Here is a 27,254-nt window from a genome sequence, read left to right as displayed (position 1 = left end):
TGTGTGTGTATTTTTTGTTGTTGTTGTTTTGTTTTTTTTTAAGATGTCTGAGAAAAGTCCTGGGAAGGCGCATTGAGACCTTTGGCCTTTGTAGATGAAACATTCTGTTCCATTGGTGTGTGTTAGAACACCTTGTTTTTAGTGAGCTAATCTTTCTCCTAAACTTGCGCACACTCTCCCCCTATTCCCCGTTTCTCCTGACCATTGTTACATAGACATTCCCCCCTCGTCCTCAGTAACTACTGCCGCGCCATTATCGACATCAGCAGACAAGAGTGGGGCCCTCTGGGATCGCAGAAGCAGCCTGTCCACAAGTCCAAACAATCTGTCTCATTCCTCTTTCCCGCTCCCTCACTCCTTCCTTCTCTCTTCTACATCTCTGTCTCCATTGTGCTGTCGTCGCACTTTCATCCGGACCCTTCAGAAGCCTGGCACTGCCTTGTTGCAAGTTCCCTGATGGAGGTGCATCCTGCTGTGAGGAAAGAAGGGAAAAGGACTGAGACATAATAGAAAGAATGGAGCAGAAAGGAATAGGAGGGCAGACTGGCTGGTAGGCAGGCGGAGGAATCTCTGTATCTTTGTAGTATTGATTAGGCAGCTGAGGTGTTGTGAGACAAGATGTTCAGGAGGAGTGTGAACTATGAAAGGGGGGGGGGCCCAAAATCAAACACACAGCCCTTCTCTGATTACTGGCATGGTGCCGCATTAGACGTACATTGGGGGCTCAACAGGAAAATGGATTTCTTTAAAAAGCTGCTTAATACATAAATCATGACCTCTGGGGTCACAGCGAGGGTTTAGGAGATCAGATCAATAACAAAGCTAATGCAAGCTTGTTGAAGCTTGTTTGTGGTGCTGAGAGACCTCTAAATGGTGTTACTGGAAGTAGCTCGCAAGCAGCCTCAAACCAAAGGATAATCACTTTGGTGACCGTTTTGTTTTCTTACGTTTCAGCAAAGTTTGCAGTTCCTAACTTTAAGATGCAGCACAGCATGTTAAAGTGTGGATTTCAGACAGATTTCAAACAGCTGTCTCTCGGTGTTGCCTCTTTTTGCGATAACCATTGTTATCTTTTCCTTTGGTCCTGAGATGCTTGTATTTGTGTTGGTCGGCTCAGTGGCAGTGAGGTTGAGATTGCAGACTTGTTTTGCACATGAGGAAGGATAGCATTAGCTCTGAGATAATGGCACTGTGTATTGTTCGCGGGCCGTGTGGAAGTGGTGGGACAGGATCTATTAGATGCAGGCCCATTTCCCACCAACTGACGCTAGCAGTCCCCACAAACATTAGATAAAGAGTCAAGCCTCAAGCCTTTGTAATTTGTTTGTATTTTTCTGCTTAATGTACTTTGCTCAATCTTGTTTAGCGATGATGGAAGCTGATAGCCTTATCTCGACTTGCCGAGGGCACAAACCACTACATTGTTGAACATTGTTCAATGAGAAACGTGCGTGTTTTTTTTTGTTTTTGTTTTATTTTGATACTGGATGAATTGTAGCTGTATCGGAAGGTTATTGCATTTGAGCTGTTGCTTCAATGTTATGCGCTGATGTAAAGGATTATACAAAGTGTGTTCATATGATTCCTTGTTTCAGTTTTTTATTAAGAAAAAAGTTGTGATAATTTTCTAGTCCTGGCAAACAATATTTTTTATCTCTTTTTTGTCACTGTGATTGTTTGGCATGCCTTCTTCAAAATGCCTTTGAATGACTTTTGCAAATCAATTTCTGCTTCATCATCAGAGATCTATTGTTACATCTTCAACAATTTCTTCTCTGCTTTAAAAACCTCAAATTTTTAGCTTTGTCTGAAAATCTAATCTAAGCTTTACATGCCTTCCTCAGACTCAGTCGAGTTGTTTTTACTCTCCAGATATCATAAAATATGAAGGATCCAACCTTGTAAGAAAAACGCAAGTTGTGGAGGAGATTCAATAAAACCTTTTAAATGCGCCAGTATCAACAGTTAGTCAGGCCCAACTCTGTCTGCCTCAGAACTGACAGCTGAGGAATTGTGTCAAGTCTTTCAACTCCCTGCCATTCATCTACTCAGAAATTAAGAGGGCTTTTATGTTTTGTTTTGTGAACCATTCCCCTCAAGAAATATTTGTGGCAGGCCCCATCACCTCCCGCAGCTAAAGTCATAACCAGCCGTAGAAAAACACTGTCTGGAGTCTGGAGAGTGGGTTAAACCAGCATCACAGCAATATTTTTCTCTGGTCTCTCTCTGGGGAGTGTGTGTGCGTGCGTGTGTTTGTGCGTGCGCGCGTGTGTTGGGGGAGCATGACGTCTGTTGGAACTATGTAAGACGGAGGGCAGAAGAGCCAAAATGCCAAGAGCCTGGATTCTGACCTCACCAGAAAAACATTTACATTTTAGGCTGTGTGTGTGTGTGTGTCTTCTTGTCTTCTTGTCTCCGTGGGCCAGTGTGGATACATCGACATTACGTATGTATGGATACACCTTATGGACTTCACTCATGATATAAGTGAGAATATCTTATATGTTTAATATTTAGTTTAGTTCAATTTAATTTTTGCAGGAAATCACAGTGGTTTTATTTAAAAATCCTAAAAAATCATGAATCAACTTAAAGTTAAAGGCTGACAGTTTATTTAATGTGGTCTACAAAAAATAAAGTATTGCATTTTAAGTACTAACGACTAAACTTGTTTTCTTGAATTGCAAGTATTCATGGTTATACCATACATCGATAAACAACCTGTCTCACTGGTGCTTCCCGACATTTAGTTTTCCATGTGTGTTGATATGGAAAGCCTCCTTGTCCTTGGCCTGCTGAAACCAGGGCTTTGTGCTTGCTTTGGCGAAGGCCCTCTCCCTCCCTGCCTGATGACTGGCGGGGCCTGTGTTTACGTAACCGTATATATCTTAGAGGAAACTCGTGAAACGTTAATCTCTCTACTTTTTAACCCTGATGAATTTCTACATTTTCCAGCTGTGCGGCATGGCATATTTATGCTCAGGCTCTATTGCTGAAAACAGCTCTGTCATTGTAAATGAATCACTATCCAAGACTAAAGACTGTGCATGTGTGTGTGTGTGTGTGTGTGTGTGTGTGTGTGTGTGTGTGTGTGTGTGTGTGTGTGTGTGTGTGTGTGTGTGTGTGTGTGTCCGTGTGGGTATGTGTAAACTTAAGGCTGGGAAACTGAAAAAATTCATGCTCAGCCATAAAAAGCAGCATTAGTACCTTCGTGGATAAAAACAGCTTCTTTTTCATTCTTCCCCATACCCTAATCAGTGCACACTTCGCTGTCACTCATCACATTTCTTTGGCTTTCGACTGATAAGCGTCCTTCACTCATCGTGCTAAATAGACAATGCCTCATGTCATATCCTCTGTTGCCTGGTCACACCTGCACAGTGGCCTCAGCAGAGGATAATACTCTCCCCTCGTCTGCTTCCTCTCCACACTTCTCGTAACTATGACCTGCATCATCTCAGGAACCGTTCAGGGCATTTGGCTTTGCGAACAGCTGGCTTTGTGAGAACTTTGTTTTTCTTATTCCACCACTCTATATGGTTGAAGACTGACACGTGTTGAGTCATCTTGCCAGACCGTCCTCAAACACAAAGGAAGAGCCTGTCTTTCAACAGCTGTTTTAGATGCAGAGCTCCGCCAATTTACCGAAGGGAATGTCTCTGAAAGCCTTTCAGAACGAGATTTTGCCGATGTTTGTTTTACAAAAACATTCGCTAAGCCTGCGTGTCCGTTTTGTTTGTTTTGATGGATCAGACACCATACCTGTTGTTTGAGACTCAGTATGTACTGTATAAGCAGAATATGATTTTGTGAACGTTGGGTGTACCTTAATTTAAACGATCATTAAGAATATCCTGTGCCTTGTGTGCACCATTCAGCATCCCATTTCTCCTTTACCAACTCTTGGAGTCACCTTGGAGTTTAACAGTCTCGTTGGAATGACAATGAGGAAGCTGATTTACAACAAATAAGCAGTGTCTCCTCCTACTAAGCTCACACTAAGCTTCCTGTCAGTTTGGCATGTCTACGCTGTCAGGACAGCCCAACACGCCCCAAGACTGTGTCTACATTACATTAAACACAACCGCTTGACCCTAGCGAGCCCCATCTCCTGTATGACATCTATTTGAGCTACTACAACAGGGTCCAACCCCTCCCCATGTTCCTTCCATGCAGGTGAACAAGGGAGAACAATCCCATTACGCTGGAACAGGCCCAGAGCTAATGCAGAGAACATTAAAACCATGTCGCATCCAGTCACTTACTTGATGGATCCAGGAAGAGAGGGGTGAAGAGAAGACACAGAGAGGGGAAAGAAATGTTGAAGAGGAGGGGTGGGATTGGAGGTCTTGGGGTCAGGCACGGTGACGATGTGACAGTGTGATTGCAGCAATGGAGAGCATGTAATGGCACCTTGGTGCCCTTGAGCAAACTGTCATTCGAACCACTTTAATTAATTTCCCCACTTTGTCGACTTCCCCACCTTCCTGCTATCACAGACAGGAATGCTGCATACACCAGGCAGTAATATTATACAGTGAGCGTGTCAACAGGTTTAGACTTGATAAAAAGCGGATATTTTAAGGAAACGTGTGGCCTGGTGTCAATAATAGTTGAGATCTGCCTGCTCTGGACTCCTGGCTGTCAGAACAGACTCAATCGGGCATTTTGGAAACCTACCATTTTGCAAAATGGAGCTTTGTATTGTTAGGGTGTATAATTAAGACCTCATTGTGACAGCCATTGAGAGCGAGTTAATGAGGGTTCTGATGTATTCCATATGAATATGATTATTGAATTTTTAATATTTTATGGCTTTCTAATTGCTTTAGTTGCTGTTAATGGCTTTGAATGTTGAATATTACCCTGAATGAAAATGTGGAATGGGTTAGTACCTTTAATGCTGAGATCATAGCTGAATTCTGTAGTTGATTTTTTTTGTCTTTGAGGCAGATACATATCTTTACCAAAGGCATGTCTGTGACTGTGAATACATTTGAAGCAGTCTTTCACTCCCTTACTAAGATGAATGTATATATAATTACAAAGTATATCACGCACACTACCTTGATATAGAGTTTAATGGCCGTATCGTTTCTTTGTGGAGCATGTCTGCTGGCCTTAATCTTCTCCACAGCTGACATCTTAATAACTCAGCCCTCTCCATCCATTTCCACGGGAGACATCCGGATGTGGGGGAAGGATTAGTTTAATGAATTTGACAATTAGTAACAGAAGTTAATGACTGCATGGGGCTAAGTACCCTGATGGACATGGCTGGGGGGACTAAGGACTTCCACTGCTTTGGGCCATAGATCCTCATTAATAGCTTTTCTGCCTGCCGGAGAGGACAGGGGAAGCCAGGCCAGGCTTTTGTTTAGTCTGCCTCTGACGGAGCTGCTGAGGGGTTGCACTGTTGCACAGCACCATGCGAGAATTAGTCCTGCTCTGGGCATGAGATAACACAGGGCCTCAGGTCCTGGATCAGGTGAGGCTTCCTTTTATGAACAAGGGTCATTAAATGCTGAAAAAAGAAGAGTGACATTGAATCAGGGCAGCGAGGGAGTTCTTTCTTTAGATCTTGTGCCAACAATCACTGAGGAAGAGAAGTGGTTTGTAGGTCACAGGCCTCTTCATGACCTTTGCCTTGATTTATCATTATGTTACCCAGATCCCACCTCTAATATAGTCAAAACATCGTTTAGCCAGATAGCTCTCATAAAGATTTTATTATTATTTATTATTATACTGTGCTTCATGAGCTACCTAGTCGCTTTGTCAAATATTTCCACTATAAACCATTTTGATAAATTTTTCAGCTACTATAAAATCAAAGTTTGGATTTTTTTATGGCGTCATGAATAGACATAGAACAATTCCCATAATATCCATCAGTTTAGATTTATATGTACATATACCCCCTCTTCACAATAATTTATCCTACCTCCTCCCACAGAGGATGAGAAAATATGTCTAGAATTTATAAAATCACATCCAGAGCAGCATTAGCTGCCCCCTCATTCCTGCCTGTCTCCTGGCGGTGGCTATAATAGCGACAAAAACATTACCACTTCCAAAAATAATCATTTCCCAAAGCCGTTGCCAAATGGTCTAGTAGTTAGAATCTCCACTGAAAACAAGGGGATGTGTGAGAATTTTTTTTTTGTGTTGTCATTAGTGGCGAGTGTGCCTGGTTGTAAGGCTGAATGGAAAAGAAAAGTGAAGCCATTTAATTAGTCAGGTTGACCCTCAGAGGTCCAAGTACCTACAACAGTTTGCTCCTGAGAGAAACAAGATAGAGGGAGACAGAGAGACAGAAATGCGAGACGAAGCTGTTTGTTGTTGCTCTGATGCTCTGATAGTCTGTCAGGTCCTGGCAAGTTTAAAGTCAAGGGACCAAATTGGTGTTGATGTAGCACACTTCTTCAACACTCTCATTTGGATATCTTTTCGTCTTTCTTTGTGTCTCTTCTTATCCCACTCTGTACCTCCTAATTTGCCTCTTTAGGGAGTGACAGTTGCATTTAGGGAAAAGGTTATCATTGCATTAGAATAGAGTGCTGGCCTTGAGGCTTACCTAGAATTACATGGCACTGCCTGCAGCCCCCTTCGTTCTGTGCTGGGCTGAAATGTTATCAGTCTGACTTAATTACTGTCACCGGGCAATGGGATTGACTATAAATGTACATTACAGTGCGGGACAGATTGGCGAGATAAAAAAAGAAAACAATACTGGAGTGCTGAATGCCTTCTTAAGATCGCTTTGTGTTTAACTTTAGGTCAAAGGATTATTTGTGGTATGTGTTTAGCATCACTTTTATTCCTCACATTCTCTGCTAAACACATTCGCAAAGCCACACACACACACACACACACACACACACACACACACACACACACACACAGAGCACATCCTTTATCTGATTAGCTGGCACGCCTTTGTGGAGCTGTGTGTGTGTTTGCGTGTGTGAGGTACAGTGCGTTTCAGCTCAGCATCAGGCCCCAGGCAGGGCATGGATTTCATTTAGGAAAGTATCAAAGGTTTACATGCTGTTCGCTTTAATCAGCATGTTTATCAGGCAGAGAAAAATTGCAGGAAGGGACCACAGGGAGAAGGAGGGGTGTGTGTTTTTGTGTCTTTGTGTGTGTGTGGTGGTGGTGGTGGTGGGGGGGTTTATCTTAAGGACCAGTAGCCAGGGAAATTGATAACGGCTACAAGGTAATTTAGTGGAGACTTGTGCATCCCTCCACTGCTTCTACCCCTGCCTCTTATTCTAATTACAGCCCATGTAATGTTCTAATGAATCTGCAGGTGGGTTTGAGTAGGGGAGGGGCATTTAGGTGGAGACGGAGGTTGTGCCTTTATTTCGTTGTATGTATGCACGTCAGCATGTAGCCCTTGCTTGCGTGCATGTGTAAGTGTGTGTGTGTGCTTGTATTTGTCACTCCAGATCAAGCTTGTTTTTCTGTAAGAAGATTGAATGCATCTCAAGGCTGTGTCAGTATCTCTCGAGTGCATAGTTGTCTCACTGTTTCTGAAATATGAATATGATATGAAAAGCAATTAGATTAGCCCTTAGCAGTATTAAAGATACATGCCACTCACAGACACAAAGTTCCGCTGATACTTCAAGTTGTCACTGTGGTTCCATCTTCCAGCTGTGGGTGTACAGGATGCAGGCTGCAGCCAGACACTCTCATCTCCTGCTTATACTAGACTACTGATAAGGTCCAGCAATTGCCTTTGGTGGTGCTGGTGCCTCCAGTCACACATACGTACACACACACACACAAACCTAAGCATAAACATGAAAGTGCAGTCACAGAGCCATGTGCGCAAACCTCCAGGGGATATGGGCTGGACCGTAAAGGCCTTGATACGACCAGAGTGTAAACATCCCCACAGGATTGCGGTCCAATGAAAGGAGTGAGCTGTCAGGAATCTGCTTTCTTTGTGTCTTTCAGTCTCTGTGTGTCTGTGTTTACATCTGTGTGTGTGTGTGGTTTTGTTCAGATAACACTTTGGGATACCGTTATAGTTTGAGAAAGGGGTATTTGGCCTCGAGAGACTGGTGACATCAAATTGCTGTTACATTATGCACATCGCACATGCTTTATAATGGAAAAGTCAAGAAATGTTTGTTGTTAAGTTTCCTCCATCTTTTGCTCCACACAGGAAAAGGAGGGCGTCGAAGCGGTGTCAGTAGGGGCCATTCTCTCTGATTACCAGAGGGTCCGGGTGGAGAATGTGTAAGTTGACCACGTGCACACTCACGATCCAGAACACACTGTTAGTTCAACGTGCACGTGCACCCCTGAACTTATATGAGACACACTGTTATGTCCACTGAAGAAAAGAGCACATCGCCTGCATTCTTACTTCCCTGCGCTCCAAATTTGGGGGCGAGTTTTGCTTAAACACACACACATACATGCACTGCATTATATTTATGTCAAGTTATTTAGACTAGCTTTGAAGTGGTTCTGTTTTTATGGAGCAAAATTAAATGAAATGATGGTTGAAACTGATGGTTACCTAATTGCCAAGTGACTTTGATCATTTTAAAAGTGCATTTTCCTTTTGGGGTAGACGCACGGCTCTTACTCGAGAAAGAAAAAATAGTTCCCTCGTGTGAGAGACACCTACAAGTATTACTTTTACTCTTATCTTATCTTTTCTTTTATCCTACTTTTCTTGTTTTTTTTTATTTTCTTAAACTGGACATAGCAGAACACAAAGGCTCTCTTCACATTAACAAATCCTGCTGTCAGTCAGCTATTGTTTTCCCACACAAATATATAGGTAAGCAGCTCAGGCATTTCTTGAGCAGTAGACGTTTGTCTGCAGACAGTTTGGCTCCAGTTACCTGCTGTGGATATGTGTGTTTCACCTGAGTTTATGTGAAAGACAAGCCACAGCTTAAGATGAAGTTTTTTGGGGGGATTTTTGTGTGCGTGTATATGTGCGTGTGTGTGTTTTCTCCTTGAATAAAACCGCTGGCTGCGGTGGCAGGTGGCAGCATGTGCTGTGGGCCCATCAGGGTGGCAGCTTTCCCGTAAATGAAGAGTTGCCCAGCCAAGTAGGCTTTGAAGTTGTTCTAACATTGGCTAATATTCAGTATTAACCAGTTTGCATCCCTTCACCTGTTTCCCAGATGTTTGCGGCTTGGTTTGCAGCCATTGGCCTACCTGTGGCGGCGAGACCAAGAGTCCTTGCTCTCTGAGATGATATCATCAGACCTTCATGCGATCCTCATCAAAGTTGCTGCTTTCGGTGAGTTTGTGTTTCAGCCCACTGGTGAACGCTCTCTTTATGTTCTCTCAAGGTGCTATATTGGTTAAGCTGTGTTTGGAATGGGCACCGAAGGAAGAATTTGCATAAGTGAGCTTTAGGAAAGTAAAAATAAGGTGTAACCAGAGGGGAAAAAGAGAGACAAGCAGAGTAATGCCCTAATCATTAATCTGCAGCTTAGCCGCGGTGTTAAGACTTGTGCCAGCGGCAAAAGTATCGAAGCAGAGAACAATATGAAAAGATAAGACGCACAGAAGGAGGAGGGTTGAGGAAAAGTGTGCGGCTGTATTAGGAGGGTGTGTGGAGGAAAGGTTGGCAGTCGAGAAATAATCACGGTTGATTGCCCCGTACATGAATGCAACCTGTCAATAAGCGACACATGTCCCCATTGTATGTGAGAAACTCTTCTGTCTGTGCTTATGCATAGCTCAGAATACATGGTCCGTGAAGCGAAGATTAAAATCTGGTACCTCTCATTTACGTTTTTCAACTGCTTCAGCACTGACGGAAGAGGTTAATGTGGTGTCACCTGCTCTCTACATGCCTGTTTTGGAGCCCGAGGATAGGAAGATCAGATTACAGAATAACAGGAGAGACAAAGGGAAAAAAAAGTTTTTCTTTCCCTGGTATATGATGTTAAGATCCCTACCTGTATCTACTTGACAGTGCAGCTGGATCCCCTTTGACGGTGCCGGTGATAAACGATAATTATGGCTACAAATGGTTCTTTTTACTCTCAAACTACTCGTGGCGATAGATCATCATGTAGACACTGTTTACGTGCTGTTAAGTGGTTGTTGTCACCTTTGGTAGCAATCAGTCGAAAAGGGGTCCACGGCTGACTGATGACCCACAGAGCTGTGTGAGGCGTCCATGATATTCTGCATATCTTTCAACACTGCTCAAATAACCTCTTATAGAATGCACTTGTCAAGCCATTCATCATTGGTGCTTTATTTCCTGGAGCCATTTCTCATTTTTAATGGGTTTTATAAAGGACATATTGGTAATAAATAATATTAACTTGTCAGATGCCCATCAGGGTGGAGATGATGTCAGAATCCATTTTTCTCTCACAGTATCATAATTGTGTTTACTACAGACAACATTTTTTTTCTTATCTTGATTTGCATTTGTAACTCGATAAAATCTAAGTCTGCATTTATATTAGCTATCAATCAACTTCCTAAAATGACAAGCATGTAACCAAAACAGCCTACCTTAAAGACCTCAATCACCCTCTAACCCTGCAGCTTCTGCCAAGCTTTTTACTCTAAACACATCTTAACTCTAAAAGCAAATTCTCAACATTTTCTGGAAGATTATAATTAGAAAGGAAAATCACCTCGGGTGACTATGAGTGTGTATCTTGGCCTCCCACTGTAGGTGTTTGTGTGTATTTAGGGATGTGTGTGTTGGCTACAGGTAAAAAGAAAAGATTTTATCAGCCCTGACTTCTCACCTGTCCCAAGGCAGCGGTAATTAGAAAGGAGAGAATTGAATAGGGGTGCAAGAGCCCAAGGCATTTTAGGCAGCACTCATATAATTGCAGCTTTGGTGGAAGCAGGCCTGTGCAGTGAGGTGTGCTGTTTGGGGGAGATTGGGTGACAGAGGGGCATACCTGGTGGCCTTTGGTGTTTGTGTGTGAGAGAAAAAGCAAGAAAAAAGAGATTTGGAGGGATTAAGATGTGCAAACCCCAGGAGGAGAGGAAAAATACTTTCACAGGGCAAGGGTTAAGTTTGCAGTTGCACAGATAGCTACAACTTAGAATATTCTGTAGCTAGAAGAAACTGAGTTTTTTGGGGCCTTTTCTTTCTTTCTTTCTTTCTTTCTTTCTTTCTTTCTTTCTTTCTTTCTGTCTTCTTTTAAAGAAGTTTATGTTTCTTAGTAATAAATCCCTGTAATGAAAAGACAGGTGTCCAAATGCAGGATGATCCTCTTAGTGAATTCTCTGGAAGTGTTCCTTTGTGTGCTGACGGTGGGGGAAAAAAATTCAGTCATTGAAGATCCCAAATTGCAGGCAGGGAAATAAGTTCAACTGGATCTGAGCCTACGAATGTCAGCTAAAGCTTCTAATGAGCAAAAAAGCATTCGTCTGAAAGGTGGAGGCACATTCCCGTTTTTGGTGCTGTGTCTCTGCAGCTAACTGTGGATAATTGGAAATCCTAAAAGCTAGTATTAAATATTCATGTAATTAGTTAATCAATTGATTAGTGCATGTGCGTATAAGGGCACAGGTTCAGCAGTTAATTGGTCCTCAGCTCCAGAGATAATTGGCATGTGTGAAATCACGGTCTGCCTGTTGGAAAATCTTTTATCTCTGCATGAACTTTTACCCTTCACACGAACACATCCTTTAAGCTCGGAATTAGGGAACTTATGTCACGTGTTTGCTGTCACTGATCACCTCGTCACTTTATCATAGTTTAATGTATATTTAAAGGACAATTGGTGATCAGAGACCTCAATGGTTTGTATGTTTGATTTGAATATTAGAACTACATTGGCAAAGCATCTAGATATAGAAACAGTACCAAACAGAGCCTGTTATCAGATATGAGATTATCAACCCCTGTAAAAAGATGCAGGTTGTTCCTGAAATTAAGTGTTCTGTCCTCTAACCCGGACCGATTTCATTTGTTTTTTTAAACAAACTTATGTTATTTGTAGACATTTTCTGTACCACAATGAAGTACCATGGCGCCACAGGGTATCTGATAGTGTAAATAAAAAGAGTCTTTGCTTGGTATTGTTTCTATATATGAAGGCACCATTACAAATTGAGACTTTAGAAAGCCACACTGTAGGATCAGGTTTGATGCAGATTGCAGGATGGCATTACCTGCTGAATTAGTGCCCAGGATCTATGGTTGTTATTCCTTCACTATTGCTTTCCATGCTTTGTTACATTTGGCACAGTGCTGGTGTTGCGTGTTTTCGTGCTGCATTCCTATTTTTTGTTTTGTAGTTGTGGGTTGTTATACAAGTCACATTGTGAGATGATCATCCTAAATTTCTGCCATTGTCAGGATTTTGCCTTGGATTGCAGAGTGGTTATAATGGACAACTTTGAACTTCACACATGGTGCAATGGAGGGCCTCTGACTAAAGATGTTGCCATGATTTTTTTTCACATTGTCATCTTTTGTCTGGGACAGAAAAAAAAAAAAAAGCAAAACAAGTGGGGATGTCTTCAAAGTCAGAATTCTGACTTTTTCTCTTTGTTTTTTTCCAGTGGCCCTAATCCTCTTCTGTAGATAGTCAATAACAGACATGTGATTTCAGGCTGCAAGTTTAGCTTACTGCTCACACGTCAGGTTCAACTGCTTTCTGCTTTGACTGTTTAGAAACTAACAAAGATGAAGTTAGTTAGACAGATAGGTAATAGATTATTTAAAAAAATTAAAAAATACATACACAGTATTCCCACGCCGGACGGTGCACCTTTCATGGACTCGCGACATCATCTGTAAATTTATATTGCAGGAATTTCATTGCATGTTTCTATAGGTATTTAATTCTTTTTTACATTTCAATTATTTTTGCAGTAAAATAAGCATTTTCTAACCTAGAAAATTAATAACAGAGTTATAACAGGGTTTTCAAAGACAGTGGGAAGGTTTATAAGAGTGTGGGGGAGGATTTTTATGACTCAAAATTAATCACTAATTAATTAATTATTAAAAATAATGGAATAAACATATGGTTTCTACTTTGTGGATTTTTACCTTTCGACCTAATCGAGGAAATACTGTATGTATACCTTTTGTTTCCAGTCAAGTTGCATATTCAGATCCACTGTTCAATTATAGTAATTGAAATATCCTGAGTGTACTAGTACAAATCAGAAAGAGAAGCAACCAATCAGAGAATGTGCTGGAAAAAATGACTAAATGAGGAATAAGTTCATTGGTGAATTCTTAAATAAACTTTTCCAGCTCTTTTAATTTCATCCATTAAAATGTTCCAAGATAACTGTACTAATTTTACTTTGCTGTCAGTTATTAGAATCCATTTATTTTTTAAATTTCCATTATATGGCATGCACTGGAGATTCTGTTGTTCTTCTGTTCAGTGAAAATTATGAAATTCACGTGTTAAAAACAAAAAGACGTTCTCTACTGCAGATGGTTTGGGCTGTTTTGGGGTTGAGGTTTACCTTAAATAGTTTAAGAATGATAGGCTGCATTTTTTGTTTGTTTTTTAAATTACACATTGTTCAGTTTCACTCTAGATCTGAAAAATATTTTCCACAGGTTCATTTTGGTCCCCAGTTTCTTCTCTATCATTTGTTGGACTGGAAAGATTTCATCTTGATGTGATTGCTACGCGGTTCATGCTGCCCATTATTTTGCTAACAGACACTGAATTTCAGATAAGAGCTTGACAAATTTCACATATAACCTTAATCTTATCATCCTTTGTACCGTGCTACTTCCCTCTTCTCCTTTCTTCCTCTCTGTTTTGTATTCCTCTGTCTGTCTTGCGAAGATTAGGTGATAGTGAACAGCTATTGTTTTGGCGGGGGTCTTTGAGTGCGTTGTTTAAAGGCTGGTGCAGCTCACCTACTAGGGAGGAGATGCTTATTTCATCCATTTAAAGGCTAAAATGTTACACATCATGAATCCAATTTTCTCTGCCTTTTCTCTCTGAAGGCAAGGATTAAAGCTGAGCTGTCAGCTGCCAGATCTTAAGACAACCTGCGGATGCCTGCGATACTGCGCTCAGCTCAGCTCAGCTCAGCTCAGACAGTATCTAGAATCTCCCAGTTTTTAATTTGGCATTAGGCTCAGTAAGCAAAATCACAGTCACTTTCAATTAAATAGGTAACTCACTGCTGTGGGTTTACATGAATCAACCTTTTCGAGATGGGAAAACCCAATCGCGATCGTTTAAAGGAATTAGTACAACATTAAAAGAAATAATTTCATTCAGTGACTTCTAAGATTTTCTGTAGAGATCAGATGGATTTATTTTTTCGAGAACACGTCTATGCTTTAAAACATTTTTTATTATTATTTATCGGTTAACTTCTCCTACAGCTTGCAGTTTTAGTGTTTTATATGTGTTTTTATATTTTTAGATTGTTTTTAAAGACTATTTTTTAAACCTCGGTATAAAAACATAATTGTATAAATGACTCTCGGTTTCCTGGTAAACTTTTTCTTCCTCCTTAATTTCAAACCCTAAATGTCGGCACTGTTCTTGAAAAGAAATGCTCTCCCTCATTACTGGACTCCCTGGTTTTAAAGTTCACTGAATTTAATTGGAGTTTTATAGGATAATACGAGGTAAAAAGCCCTTTTAAAGGAGAGCTATTCCTCTCAGTCTCTCTTAGGAAAGCTCCTCTCTCTACAAAGTGCGATCTTGCTGTCTCTGGCGACAGACTAATGGCAGCTTCTGGTGGGCTTATTTGGGTTTAATGTGGCATAATGAGGTTAGGTAATTGGGTTTAGGTCAAGTTGTAAAACAGGTTCAGAGGAGACAGAGATGTGAAGATCATGTAAATGAGTGATGTTAGATTGCTAAAGGCTCACACTGGCGGCTACTCAAACACTTTGCAAAGAATGTATGTTCCAAGTACAAGCTCACTGCATCTACTCTCATTTCCAGTTGGTTTGAGTAACCTTAAGTCAGTCAGAAACGTCAATTAAGAGAACACTCATACAAGTGCTAAGTGGTCTTGGGAGAAATGCCTCCGCATTAGTGTCGTCTTTGTATCGTTTTATCACTCACTCCTGTCTTCCTGGTTTCCGTCATCCTCTTCTTTCCTTGTAAATATCAAATCATGTATGATATATTATTTAAGAGTGAGGAGGTTAATGAACGTATTAAAAAATGCGGCATCCCCTCAGCAATTTGGAGCCAATTATTAAAATTTGTTAAAAGGCATGACTAATTAAAGAGGATATTTAAATTGGATTGAATTTTAATGCTTTTTTTTCATCTCTCCTTATTACCTTTGTGGCAGGGTTAAGATGAGAGGATGTTGAGATTAGATATTCTCACACTAATTAAGACCACAGATCCCCTGGGAAGAGAATAAGGGTCTGCTCATTCTCTCTCCACACTTTCTCCACCCTCCTTCCCTCCCGCCTTCTCACTGTTATGGCCCTCCGTCCCTCCCACTGTTGTGGCCCTCCATCTCTCCCTGTAGTGCCGGACCACCGGGGCCCGGAGGAGAGACACAGCTGGGATTAAGATGAACTGGGATGGGATGCGACGTCCTTCCTTCACATCACCTCTGCCTTCCCTCACGTCTCCCATCCATTGCTCCCCATGGGGGCCCGTTGATGACACGTTAACCTTTGAGGCTGTCAGGCCATGAGAGAAGAGAGATTCTCACATTTCGATTAACTTAGTTCCTTTAATTAAACACATGAACATGCCAATGAACAGGATCACCTGATGTCTAGGAGTAGTGGAGCTATATTAGATTTTGAGAGAAATAATTTGGGTCAGCAGCTTTTTTTTATGGCGATGACATCGTTGTCATGTTACTCATCAGTTATTTGATAATGATTATGTCGATCAGTTAATAGGCAACCACAGAAAGGGCAAAGAAAAATGATGAAGAATAAGGAGAGACTTCACTAGCGGTCATCGTATTTCTGTAAAACAGTCAGGTGTTTTGCTCTAAAGATGCAAGCATGACTTGGCTTTCTTAAAATATAGCATTTTACATTCGTGTCCTGTTATGTTTTTATTGTTCTATTCTTTGTAGAGAGCACCTGGTACTCAAAGCTTTGTGTTTTGTTGGAACAGCAAAGAATGTGCAGCAGGAAATCATTGGCTGCACTTTCTTTGTGAAAGGAGTGACAGGGTGAGATGGAGTTCTGCTTAGTGCCCTCAGGAAAGAGCCTGTAGAGCACAAAATCAGGACTCAGTGTCACAAAGTAGTAAAACCCTGCAATTCTCAACAAGCTGAGTAAACTCCTCGCTGTTTTCAGCCTTTTATTCCTACTAATATGTAGAGTGTTCCTAAATTAGAGCTATCAACGCACTAATCTTTCATTTAAGCTCAGGTCTGGATTTGGATATGTTATCAAAAGGGGAAGCGGGCTGCTAGTTGGATTTACTTGTTTTTGTGTCTGGGGACTGAGGGCCAGTCAGCCTGTATTTTAAAAGCGTGGCACCACTGGATATGCATACAAAACTCTCCACCACCCTTCTCTTCCCTTTCTTCTTTTCGCTCCCATTCCTGTGAGTCACTTCCATGCACCATTTCAGGGGAAGGGGAGGGGAAAGCCAAATAAACAAGATCTCTTTCCAGAGTTTATGTTCTCAAAGGGAACTTGTTGGGGTGGGGGGTTGTGGGCGAAGGATTGGGGGGGAGGGGGGGGGGGGGTCTGTGGCCAGCAACTGAAAACTGTTGCCCTTACCCGGAGAGATCTGTGTACACTACTTGCAAAGTCAAACAAATAGATCCAGGGCGCAGGTTTACATGTGTGTTTGTGCGACTGCCCGTAAACCTCCCTGCCTGTCATCTTCAATCACTGTGTTGTGTTGCTGATCCGACCGCGCTCTCTCTCTCGTTCTCTGTCTGTGCATACGTTTGTCTGTTTGCAATGGTGTTTGTGTTTGTATTTCTGTCTTTGTGTATTGCTTTGTGTACATTCATATGTGTCTCTTCCCACATGTGTGCCAGGCCTGGATCCAGAGAAGCACTTAGGAAAACCTCTGGCTGACATGGAGCCCTACTTGAAACAGGTAATTGGATGGCAGATACTCCACCACACTTTCAGCCTCTTATCTCCAGGACATTACCTGACGTTCATTTCAAAGTTGGCTATGAAACAATATGAAATCATGTAGTTAAAATGATGTATTGTCTTGATGATTTATATATATATATATATATATATATATATATATATATATATATATATATATATATATATATATATATATATAAAATATGATTTATGATTTAATATAAATATATTTTTTCATTCAGCAATTTATACATTTTAAAATCCAGTGTTCTATTGAAAATTTGGGATTGAATTGAGATTAAAAAATTATAAACTGAAAGTTTTTCTCTCCCTGAGTAGCTCTCCCAGAAGTATGGAGTCCATATATGTGGGGAAGGAGGTGAATATGAAACCTTCACCCTTGATTGTCCTCTCTTCAAAAAGAAGATCGTTATGTGAGTAAAGCATTATAAACTGTGTCTGACACTTTTGCAGCATGTGTGTTCTTTCCCCAAATATATATGGACGTTCATTGTGCGTTTGTGCAGTGATGGGGCGGAGACGGTGATCCACTCAGCAGATGCCTTTGCACCGGTTGGCTACCTGCGCTTCACTAAAATGCACACGGAGAGCAAAGACACCGTGAGTCAAACTTCCATGAGTTATAACTTGTTTCGCAAATGAGATCAATGGCGTTCAATGCCGAATCGATAATTTTACAAGCAAAAGTTTGAGTCGCTTCGGGATTGATTGCTTTAAAACTGCTCTCAGGGCAAAACAAATACAAGAACAAAACCCTTTGGTGTCTGATAACTTTGTTGAGGAGAAACACAGCACTGCAGGGCAGGGTTCAGATCGACCTCCAGAGGGCCTCTCTCTTGCTCCGGCGCTCTCTCTCTTACAAACTTTTGCTCTCGGTCTTTCCCTTCATCCCTCACTCTCTCTCTCCTCTAGCCCCACATGGCCTACTTTGACGTCTGCAATATTCACTGCAGCCTGAAACTAGGCCCAGCTTAATAAACATGTCTGCTCACATTAAGGCACTTTGCATTCAGGTAGCTGGCTAAGCGGACATAAGCAAGGGTTGTGGATGGGGGTGGGGGGGAGTAGGAATTGGCTTTTGGTAAATTAGAAGCTGCGGAGGGCCTCACAGGCTTGAAGATTTGCAAACATTTTACTTTGTCTGCAAGAGCGGACAACTTTAGAATCCTTAAATAATTCCCAGAAAGTTCTGATCGAGACATTGCCTTCATTTATGTTTACTTTTTAATTATGCTATTTTAGGTTGTGTAGTTCAATAAGAAACCTATTGGCTTATTGGTGTTCCTGCTGAAAGCAAATGCACCTTGTGTAACGGTGCTGTGAGCTCAAAGTTGCACTGTGGGATTAACATGTCTCCAGGGTGGAGCATGTGATTTCTATGTGAGTTTCATTGTGGGTTTTTATGTGCAATAGAGTGCGTTTGTGTTTGTATTTATATATGTATGTAAGTATATCTTGATGCTGGATGGGGGGATGGGACTGTTATGGACAGAAAACATACCCCTGTCCCACATCTTCTGTGACCCTGCAGCCTCACTCCCTACAGCTATATAATTTTTAACTCCCCACACTCCAACCCCCAACACACAGACACATTCACAGCCTCTCAGAGCCCCTCTAGCCCCCCCTAGGTTGCTGGGGGAAGAGCACGGAGAACCAGGGCCTGCACGAGTGGGAGCGGAGGGGGCGGGGGCAACCAGGGGAGAACCTGCCCTGGTTCAGCCTTCTGAAGCTTTTCTCGTCAGGGTGACAGATCTGCGGTGACACCAGCACTAGAGGAAACCGCACCAAGCTCAGGGGGTGGGGATGGACCACCATCATTTGCCCTCCGTTAATGCTAGTCAAGCTATTTTTCATGCTGGCCAGGAGAGAGGGGCTGAAGTATAATTAATTTGATTATCATATTGCCTAATGCGGTTGACAGCCGATGAGGGGGTGAATGAGTGTTGGGCATGGTGAGGGGGGCGTTGTGAAGATATGAAATATGTATTTAAATATGTGACGCCCCAGCAGGATTTGGCAGGTAATATGTATGCCTTAGAGAATGGTAATGATTTGTTATTTAAAGGAGTAGCAGAGTGCAGAGGGAAAGTATAAGTAAACAGATGAAATCCAGAACATGTCTCACCCATCCAGTCATGAGTTTTGACTGACAGCCAGCGTGATTGAATCTACAGTATCAGAAAACACCACTCCCTATTCGCCCGAACCGTGAATATGTTAGCATGTTGTTTCATATTCATTCACCTTGAAGTTATGCGTGTCTGGGTCCTTGTCATGAAAGACTGACACACACAGCCCACTTGGTGGGGTATTTGAAAAGATTGGCTAATTATACAGCGTTTTGTCTGTCTTTGCAGAAGGCTCCTTGCTCTTTGCTGGGCATTTGGCCTGATTTATTCCCTGTGGTGCTTTATTGCAGGATGTGGTGGCGAGAGCTTTGCCCCATGGTAGTTGTCCTTGCCAAAATGCCATTGACAAGATGACTGAGGAGGTGGAATATGCTGATCAAGCTGAAGACAACCAGCACGAATTTTCATCAAACTGTGACCTTAGTTGTCAGTGGGGCCACGGTGAGATTCATTTATTGGGAGAATCGCATGCACTGATATGCATGCATGAGTCTATATTTATGTCTTGGTGTGCCAGATGATATCTTTGTGTGGTGTAAGTGGGCTGAATCTGTGTCATGTGGCCAGCATCTTAATGCTAGTATTTCTGAATGATTGTTTGACAAGACCTGTCATTTTGTGGCAGTCTCTGACTTAATAATTCCTCTGACATAAACCGTTTATGCACAGTTTGTCTCTTAAGCAATATTTAAATAGTTATAAATGAATAAACAAACAGATTGATCTCTCATTTTGGGGTTTCTCAAAGTTATGAACAGAGAAAAAATACTTTAAAAAGTAAACTAACATTTTCTCTTCATCTCGTATCTCTTCATGCAGACGTCTCTCCATCTTGCTCTTTAAGAAGTTCCGGAGGTTATCAGTGGATCTGTGGCATCAATGGCCTGCAGAGCCAAGACTCTGGGATCCAGGGCCAGACATCGGTAGCTTTCATCCAGCTGCAAAGTAAGGGAAAGTATTAAAAGTTTTGAGCTCTCTGGAAAATCACAAGGGTCTGCTAGAAAATTCTTTTTTGCCTCCCTGAAATCGCAAAAGCACATAACACACAAAAGTAAACTATACTTGAATGAGTTATGTGTTCTTCAATCAAATAAAAATGACATCTTTGATATGGTCGAGGGGGGTAGAATATAATTCTTTTGTGCAGAGGTAATGTAAGCTGTTCAGTAAAAAACAAAAAAAATATGGCGGGCTTACTGTGCTGCACTGCTCACTTTACACCCACCCTCCACACCCACCCACCAAAACAAAAAAATGAAAGAAAAAAAACAATGAAAAGAAACACATGGAGAGAATTTTGTCCCCTGAGTGTCTTTCTTTCTCCTCGCTGGGTTAGCTAAACACACACCAGGAGAAGTAGCAGAGTTTGACAAGTCATTCTTACTTAGAAGTGCTCGTCAAGGCAGCAGGCAAAGCATGCGTCAAAGACTCTGTCCATGACAAGAACAGGATCGCATGCTGGCCACCAAGCAAGGACAAGCATTGCAAATTAACGAAAACTAAAGCTTTTTACACACACGCAGTGTGCAGGCGTGTTGGGTGGGTTATCTTTTTTTTTTTCCCTGCAGAAGTTTGAAAGTGTAGGCTTTTACAGTGTATCACAGTCTTTTTTTCTCCTTCTCTTTTTTTGATGGGGAAAGAGGAGCGAAAGATGAAAAGCATATTTAATGTTTATCGTGGTGCTTGGCTGAACAGCCTTCACAGTGCAGAGACAATATTAAACAAGTTAATATTTAATGAACAACCTCTTTGTATGAGGGCGAAGTAGTCTGAGACGCTAGTGTCGGCAAAGGAAAAACAAACTTGAAGCTCTTTCAAATGATTGTAGCGAGAAAGGCTTTGCTTTGAGCCCTTGTGCCTGCGTTTGCATCCAAAGCCTACATCGTGTGTGCATACTGTGCTAGACTGCACTTTACAGAAGAGGTCCACCATTACCACTTTAAAGCAATAGATTTCAATGTCAGAAAACATTTCTAATCTATCCACCTTTTAAATACTAAAGTGACAGAATTAAAATGACATGAATATTGAGTAAGTATGCAGTAGGTGTAGCTTTATGCCGAATTGATTCAGAAAAGTAAAACAAAAAAATCTCAGGCTTTTGGTAAATATAGCTGAAAATGCGAATCTTGTTCAAACCTGTCCATTAACACTAGTGGATGCAGTTCAGGGTTGTGCTGTGTTGAAAGTGACACATTTATCACTAGGTTCAAATTAGTAAGGTTGTTGTGTTTTTTATGTAACATGGTTTAGGGGGCTCATTCATATGGCTGACATGTTTATTATTTATTGTCTGAAAGGAAATTTCCAGTCTTGCTGACTAGTTTGTGACAATTAGGAAAACAGTTGTTGGAGACCAGGTGGCGACCATGTGCAGTCAATGCCTTTGAAATAATGGAGACCAGCTCTATTATGTCAAGACAACAACAAAACTGGGATAAAATGGCGATAAAGCAGTCTCCTATCAGTTTTCAACAGGGTCAAGATGGAAATTATATGCAATCTTTTTGCAATAATGTGGCACACGGCATGCCACCCACCCAATCTTGGTCATTCACTGGGTCAGATGGGTAACATTTATAATTTATGCATTTATAAACAAGCAAACAAGACACGGTTTGTAAGGGTTAATTCTTGTGTTACAAATTGCTGTGTACTGTGTGCCGTCCTGAGGGCTGACAGTCAGGTGGAGCGCAAGATTTTTTCTCCGTGTTTTTCTCCATATTTTTCCATTTAAATATGAGATATTAGATACTGTCAGAAACCAAGGTTTCCACGTGTAAATGAAAATATTGTTATTGTCCCAGATCCCTCCAGGTTTTTCCGCTCTGTGTGAAACTGAGTGGGAGCTGTGCACTGGGGCTGCTATCTCAGATCCTACAGTGAGAAAGCTTTGGTATGATTGTGTTTCTGAAGAAATGGGCCAGTAGAAAGGAGAAGCCAAACTCCTGAGTGATAAGATCAACCCAAACCTAAACATCGTTCACTCCTTCGTTGACAGTTAGAACTTGTGGTTCATGATGCCATAAACATGTTACAGAGTCCAGTCATTTTTACATATTTATTAACTCTCAAAGTCTGAAAGTCTGCTGTTTATTTCAGTAAATATATGCTTCACTCCCTGTAAGCCCTGTGATGTGTTTAGAAAAATAAATAAATAAAAAAGTGACATGCTGCAGGAAAGCCATCATCAAAGCGCACTGTTTTCTTAGGAATCTACTGTAGTTTTTTAATTCTTTAAACTGAAGCGATTTTCGGCTGTTGCCTTTTGACACTTACTTCATATTAAATATTAAAGTTAAGTTGCACCATTAAGTTATGTTCAGCTCTGCTCTCTTTCAGTAAACTCCTATTATTATCTTAGAGTAGGAATATACAGGGAGGCAACTTGAAACAGAGTGAGGACTGAGTAAACATCAGCCGGACAGACAGTGCCAAAGTTGCACTCAGAGCTTTGAGCCATCCACAAGTGCCAATTATACACTTGTTCTGATAACATCTCTCCCACTGATTACAAATAAATGAGCACTCCTATCAGCAATTATCGCATACATATCAGTGGCAAAATAATGTGTTAAATTTAGTGCAATTTGCAGTAAACTACCAGCCACAAACCTTAGTAACTCATGTTTGTGTGTTTCATCATTTGATGGAGCAGAACTCATCAGCGCAGACTGACTTTAACCTTTGCCAATCTGTTTGAGAATGATTGCAGTCAGTCTGAGTTAGACTGAGACAGGTTGTCTCCCACCAGGTGAACTGGTGACCAAAAGTGGTTTTCTATTGTCCTATTTTTACTCTAGTGGGACTGAGCTCTTGCAAAGAAAAATCGTATTTCTTGTAGGTTTATTTTTGTTTTTCAGCCTAATCATGACCTGCTTCACATGCGTTGATATCTCTTTGGACCTCATATTAAGTATCCCAGTAAAAAGATACCAAATGTTCAATATTTGATCAACACAACATCTCTTATCGGCTTAATTTGTCATGAAATAAGGAGAGAACAGGTCTCATATGACCATGAAACTGCTTGTCAGTCAATCATGTAAATACTTTCTATAATGGATTATGTGTAAAAATGGCTGAAATTCCCAAACAGTTAATGAAAAAGTTTTGGTAAACCTCTGAAACATATTTATCATTTGCTGTAGAATTCACTGTGGTGGTGTAATAAGACAACATTAAAAAATATCCATAAAATAAAATAAAAAATCTCATTTTCATTCTGTCCAGAAACTTAATGACCTCACTGTAATGGTGCTTAGCGAGACACTTTCATTTGCCACAGACCTTTGCATTTGGATTTTATTTGGACTGTACTGTACTGTTGTTTTATTGTATATTGCACACAAAAGCCTTTTGTAAAAATGCATATTTTAACCAAGCAGTAATAATGTTAGGCTAGTGTAATTTATTTATAATATATTATTATCACTTCCAATGTATTTACTGTCTATAGGGGAGTTGGACAGCAGGGGCTGGAAGATGAAGGACATTGTTCTGGTTCACCTGTACGTAAAAAACATGGAAGATTTTGTTGAACTCAATGCAGTCTATAAGAAACACTTTGACATCAACCCTCCAGCCAGGTAAGTGTAAAACATCTTCAATATTTACGCTGCTCAAACCTGCATTTACAGCTCATTCTTATTCTGTGTTTATTTTATTTATTTTTAGTACAGCAATCATCCAGTTTTCTTCTTGTTTTTGTGTAGGGTGTGTGTCCAGGTGCCTCTACCTGCTGGCCAGCTGCTGCAGATGGACTGTCTCCTCCATGACTGGACCGAGCCCCTGGCAGAGGACTGCTTCAATCAGAAAGAAGCTCTGCACGTCCAGAGTCTGTCCCACTGGGCCCCAGCCAATATCGGACCCTACAGCCAGGCCCTCAGAGTAAGTCTAGAAAAATATCCCCAAAAGGGAAACTATTTCTTCTATTTACTTATTAATAAGTATTTACATTTCAGCCCTGTTATTCACAGAAATTATTGGTTTCCAAATGATAAAGTAAGTTTTTGGCTTGGACCAAGCAAAAAATAGGAAACATTACTGTAGAAAAGTAAGCATTAGATTAAAGAAGGATAATCAAGGATTAATCTGATGATTGACAAACCTTCCTGGTGATTCGTATGCTTTGTAATTGTGCGCTCTTGAAAGGCAATTAAAATTGTGCTTGTCCGTCTCTTTTGTCTTTTGTTTATATAGAGATGCACATGTGCGTATGCATGTGATTGTTCTGTATGACTTGTGTTGTGTATACATGTAAATATGTATCTCTTTCATAGTGGGGAGTGCATATTCATTTTTGCACTTGTTTGTAAAGTTAAAACTCAAACTTCTTTCATATTGTTTCAAACCCAGAAAGAATCTAGAATTCAAAGGGAGAGAAAAGGAAGTGTGGGCTGTGGTTGCACGGTTGGCTTGGTGTTGTGTTTACCCAGTGTGTATTATATAGGATTACACTTGTCAAGGTACTGTCAACAAGGATAGTGTCCATCTCCTCCACACCGTCCTTGATGTTGCAGCCAAATCCGTCTATGAGTGAGAACATGTGTGGATTAGCCATTCATTCAGAGCTTGATGGCAAATCTCTCCAGTGTGTCACCGAAGTTTAGTTTGGAGTCCTGAGATGCAACCTACAGAGTCAGGTTTGCTTTTAACATGCCAGCAGTGTTTGATTTCCTCAATGGAGTCTCATCGAGACATGAAATTGATGTCAGCTGTGTGCATGCGATGTTGCCTCTGGAAAGCAATCTAATCTTTCATTCCTCTAATGATCGTTCATATCCAAAGCAATTTGAGAAAACAATGAGAAGAGTTTGTTCAGAGCTGTGCACGGAGCTTCGTACGACCCCTGCGTGGTCTCTCAATGTGTCTACTCCTCCTCCACGCTACAATGGCTTAATTTGATCAAAAATGTATTAACGTCTCTTCAGTACAGATAGGGAGTTTTACATATTGATACAATTACCCCCTTGCTGTGAGCAAGCATGCAGTCCCACCCCTCCTCTCACCAGCACCATGGTGATGCCATCTTAATGACACTTTTTTTCTTGGTGAGTGTTGGCAACAGGGACAGGGCGAGAACAGCGACCAAAGAGCTCTTGTGGAGATACCTTCTCATACATTCCATTCCACGGAAATTAATTAGTGAATAAAAGAGGGATTTAACAATACAAAGGGATTGGAAGTTGGGGGGAATGGATATCAGAATATTAGATCATAATCATGACCAGAGAATCCAGTCAGCTATGTGAAGCTCAGCTATTTTTAAGATAATGAGTTGAGGGGGAAAAAATGGAAACAACTGGAAAAATAAAAAAGGTTTCTGTTACCTTTCTTTAACAATTATAGTAAATATATATAGTATATATATGTATATATAATATACATATATAGTATATATATGTATATATAATATACATATATAGTAATGCTAACCATGTGAATCTAGGGTAGTCAGTCAGGGCTCTAAACTAATCAATGTCCAGCTGTACTGGGATCAGTTTATTCTTTTGACAAATGTCCACTGGTTTGAAAGACAGCACATGGCTGCTGACAGAACGCTCTGCCCCTGCAGGACTTAATTACAGTAGGTCTCCACATTGAGGCTTGGTACTGGTGGAGGTATAGGGAATGGCATTATAGATTGGCATTTGATGGATGCTGGACCTTCAAATTCTATTCGTCTATTCATCTGTCTGCTCAGCTTGTCATGTCTCTCTGCTTCAGCTTTCTGAAATGGCAGGCTGACTGAACGCCGGCTTGGCCTGGTAAGCTGACAGATTTAGATGTGACTTGATTTAAAGAATTAGTTAACCTTTATAATGTCAAAGCTGGGGGCCTCTTGAGGGCCTGTTGGTGTATTGTATGTTGATATATAATATGGCATCAGTTTAGGTTAAAGCCGCAAGCCATAAAGAAAAAAAAACACTAATTAAATTTATGCCCTTTTTTTTTAATAATGTTTCATGTTGTTTCATACCTGACAGACATGTGTTTACAGGTTGAATTCACTGTGATATGAACTGTAGAGTAATCTTATCGTGTTATTAGTGAGCGTAGCTGTATCAAAGTTCTTCTCTTTAATTGTTTTGTTTTGCTGTCTTGTTTGTCAGGGATCTAATGAAAATTTAGCTGTCATTTGTTTTAGACGCAATTTACATCATCTAATTAAGATATAAGAAATTTCAGTCTTTTACTACAGCAATCAATTCATTAAGACAAAGAATGTTTCTCAGTTGGAAAATATCAAAACAAATTTTCTCATTACAATGAAAGACGAGTAATGGAATGCTTTTATGAAAGCTTTTAGGCAATTCTTTTGGAGTGACATAAAAGAAGCAGGAGGCGGGGGAAGGAGCACAAGTCTGTTTTTAGTTGGCTATGTTCCATGTTTTACACAGAAATGCATTACTAATAATAATAGATTACGCTTATTAGTTGCCAGATGGATCAAATTGGTCCATCATTCACTAAAGTCAGAGTTAGCAACAGGGGTCTCTTACTTGCAAGATCTGTTTAAATTAATGCTGGCCGTTCAGTCACATTCACTTCTGAGCAACATTTACTGCGGCACGTACGATACCCAAACCATGTCTGAACAGACAAACTATCAGCTGGATGGTTGTTAAACATCTCCTCTTTCCAGTTAAGGTAAGTGGCTCACCCCTGGGATATTTGCTGGGACATTATTCTCACTGATCAGATTCGGCGAGGTACGTTTGGGGAGTTGACTGCGCTAGCCTCAGGTTGCTGGTGAGCACTAACCCCTTGCCTCATTCCCCTAATTGTGAGTGACAGTCAATATTGTAGAAGATTGTCATGCACAAGCCCACGATAGGATTTGCATTGGATTTTGAGAATTGTCAAAGTGGACCGTGAGGCATCAGGAGGGAAGTGAATCTGACGCTGCCAATTAGTATCAAAGGGAGGAGTGTGTTGAGGCAGGCGGTAGAATTTGAATAATCTTCTTACAGGAGCATGAATGTCTAAAAACAAAGAGCTGAACTTTGTTTGGCCCTTTTGATGAAGAGCTGAGAGGTCAGGCTGAGTCAAAGTCAGACTGGGCCACCCGTGCTGGACAAAAGAGAAAA

General features: G+C 40.9%; 1 protein-coding gene across 1 annotated transcript in view; it reads left to right on the top strand.

The window, feature by feature from the left end:
- The window catches only part of dph6 (diphthamine biosynthesis 6), a 56,167-nt gene that overhangs the window by 6,558 nt on the left and 22,355 nt on the right, over positions 1-27,254 (top strand). Inside the window, exons 4-12 of the mRNA XM_085342993.1 lie at positions 8,177-8,250; positions 9,156-9,274; positions 16,942-17,003; positions 17,348-17,442; positions 17,536-17,629; positions 19,452-19,602; positions 19,981-20,106; positions 23,621-23,750; positions 23,877-24,051. Coding sequence (XP_085199119.1) covers positions 8,177-8,250; positions 9,156-9,274; positions 16,942-17,003; positions 17,348-17,442; positions 17,536-17,629; positions 19,452-19,602; positions 19,981-20,106; positions 23,621-23,750; positions 23,877-24,051 — 1,026 coding nt within the window. The remainder of the gene's footprint in view (positions 1-8,176; positions 8,251-9,155; positions 9,275-16,941; positions 17,004-17,347; positions 17,443-17,535; positions 17,630-19,451; positions 19,603-19,980; positions 20,107-23,620; positions 23,751-23,876; positions 24,052-27,254) is intronic.

This window comes from Diplotaxodon limnothrissa, linkage group LG19, assembly GCF_057381915.1.
Source record: "Diplotaxodon limnothrissa isolate DT_005_m linkage group LG19, D_limnothrissa_male_GT1.1, whole genome shotgun sequence".
Lineage (NCBI taxonomy): Eukaryota > Metazoa > Chordata > Actinopteri > Cichliformes > Cichlidae > Diplotaxodon > Diplotaxodon limnothrissa.
This window is presented reverse-complemented; position numbering and strand designations above follow the sequence as displayed.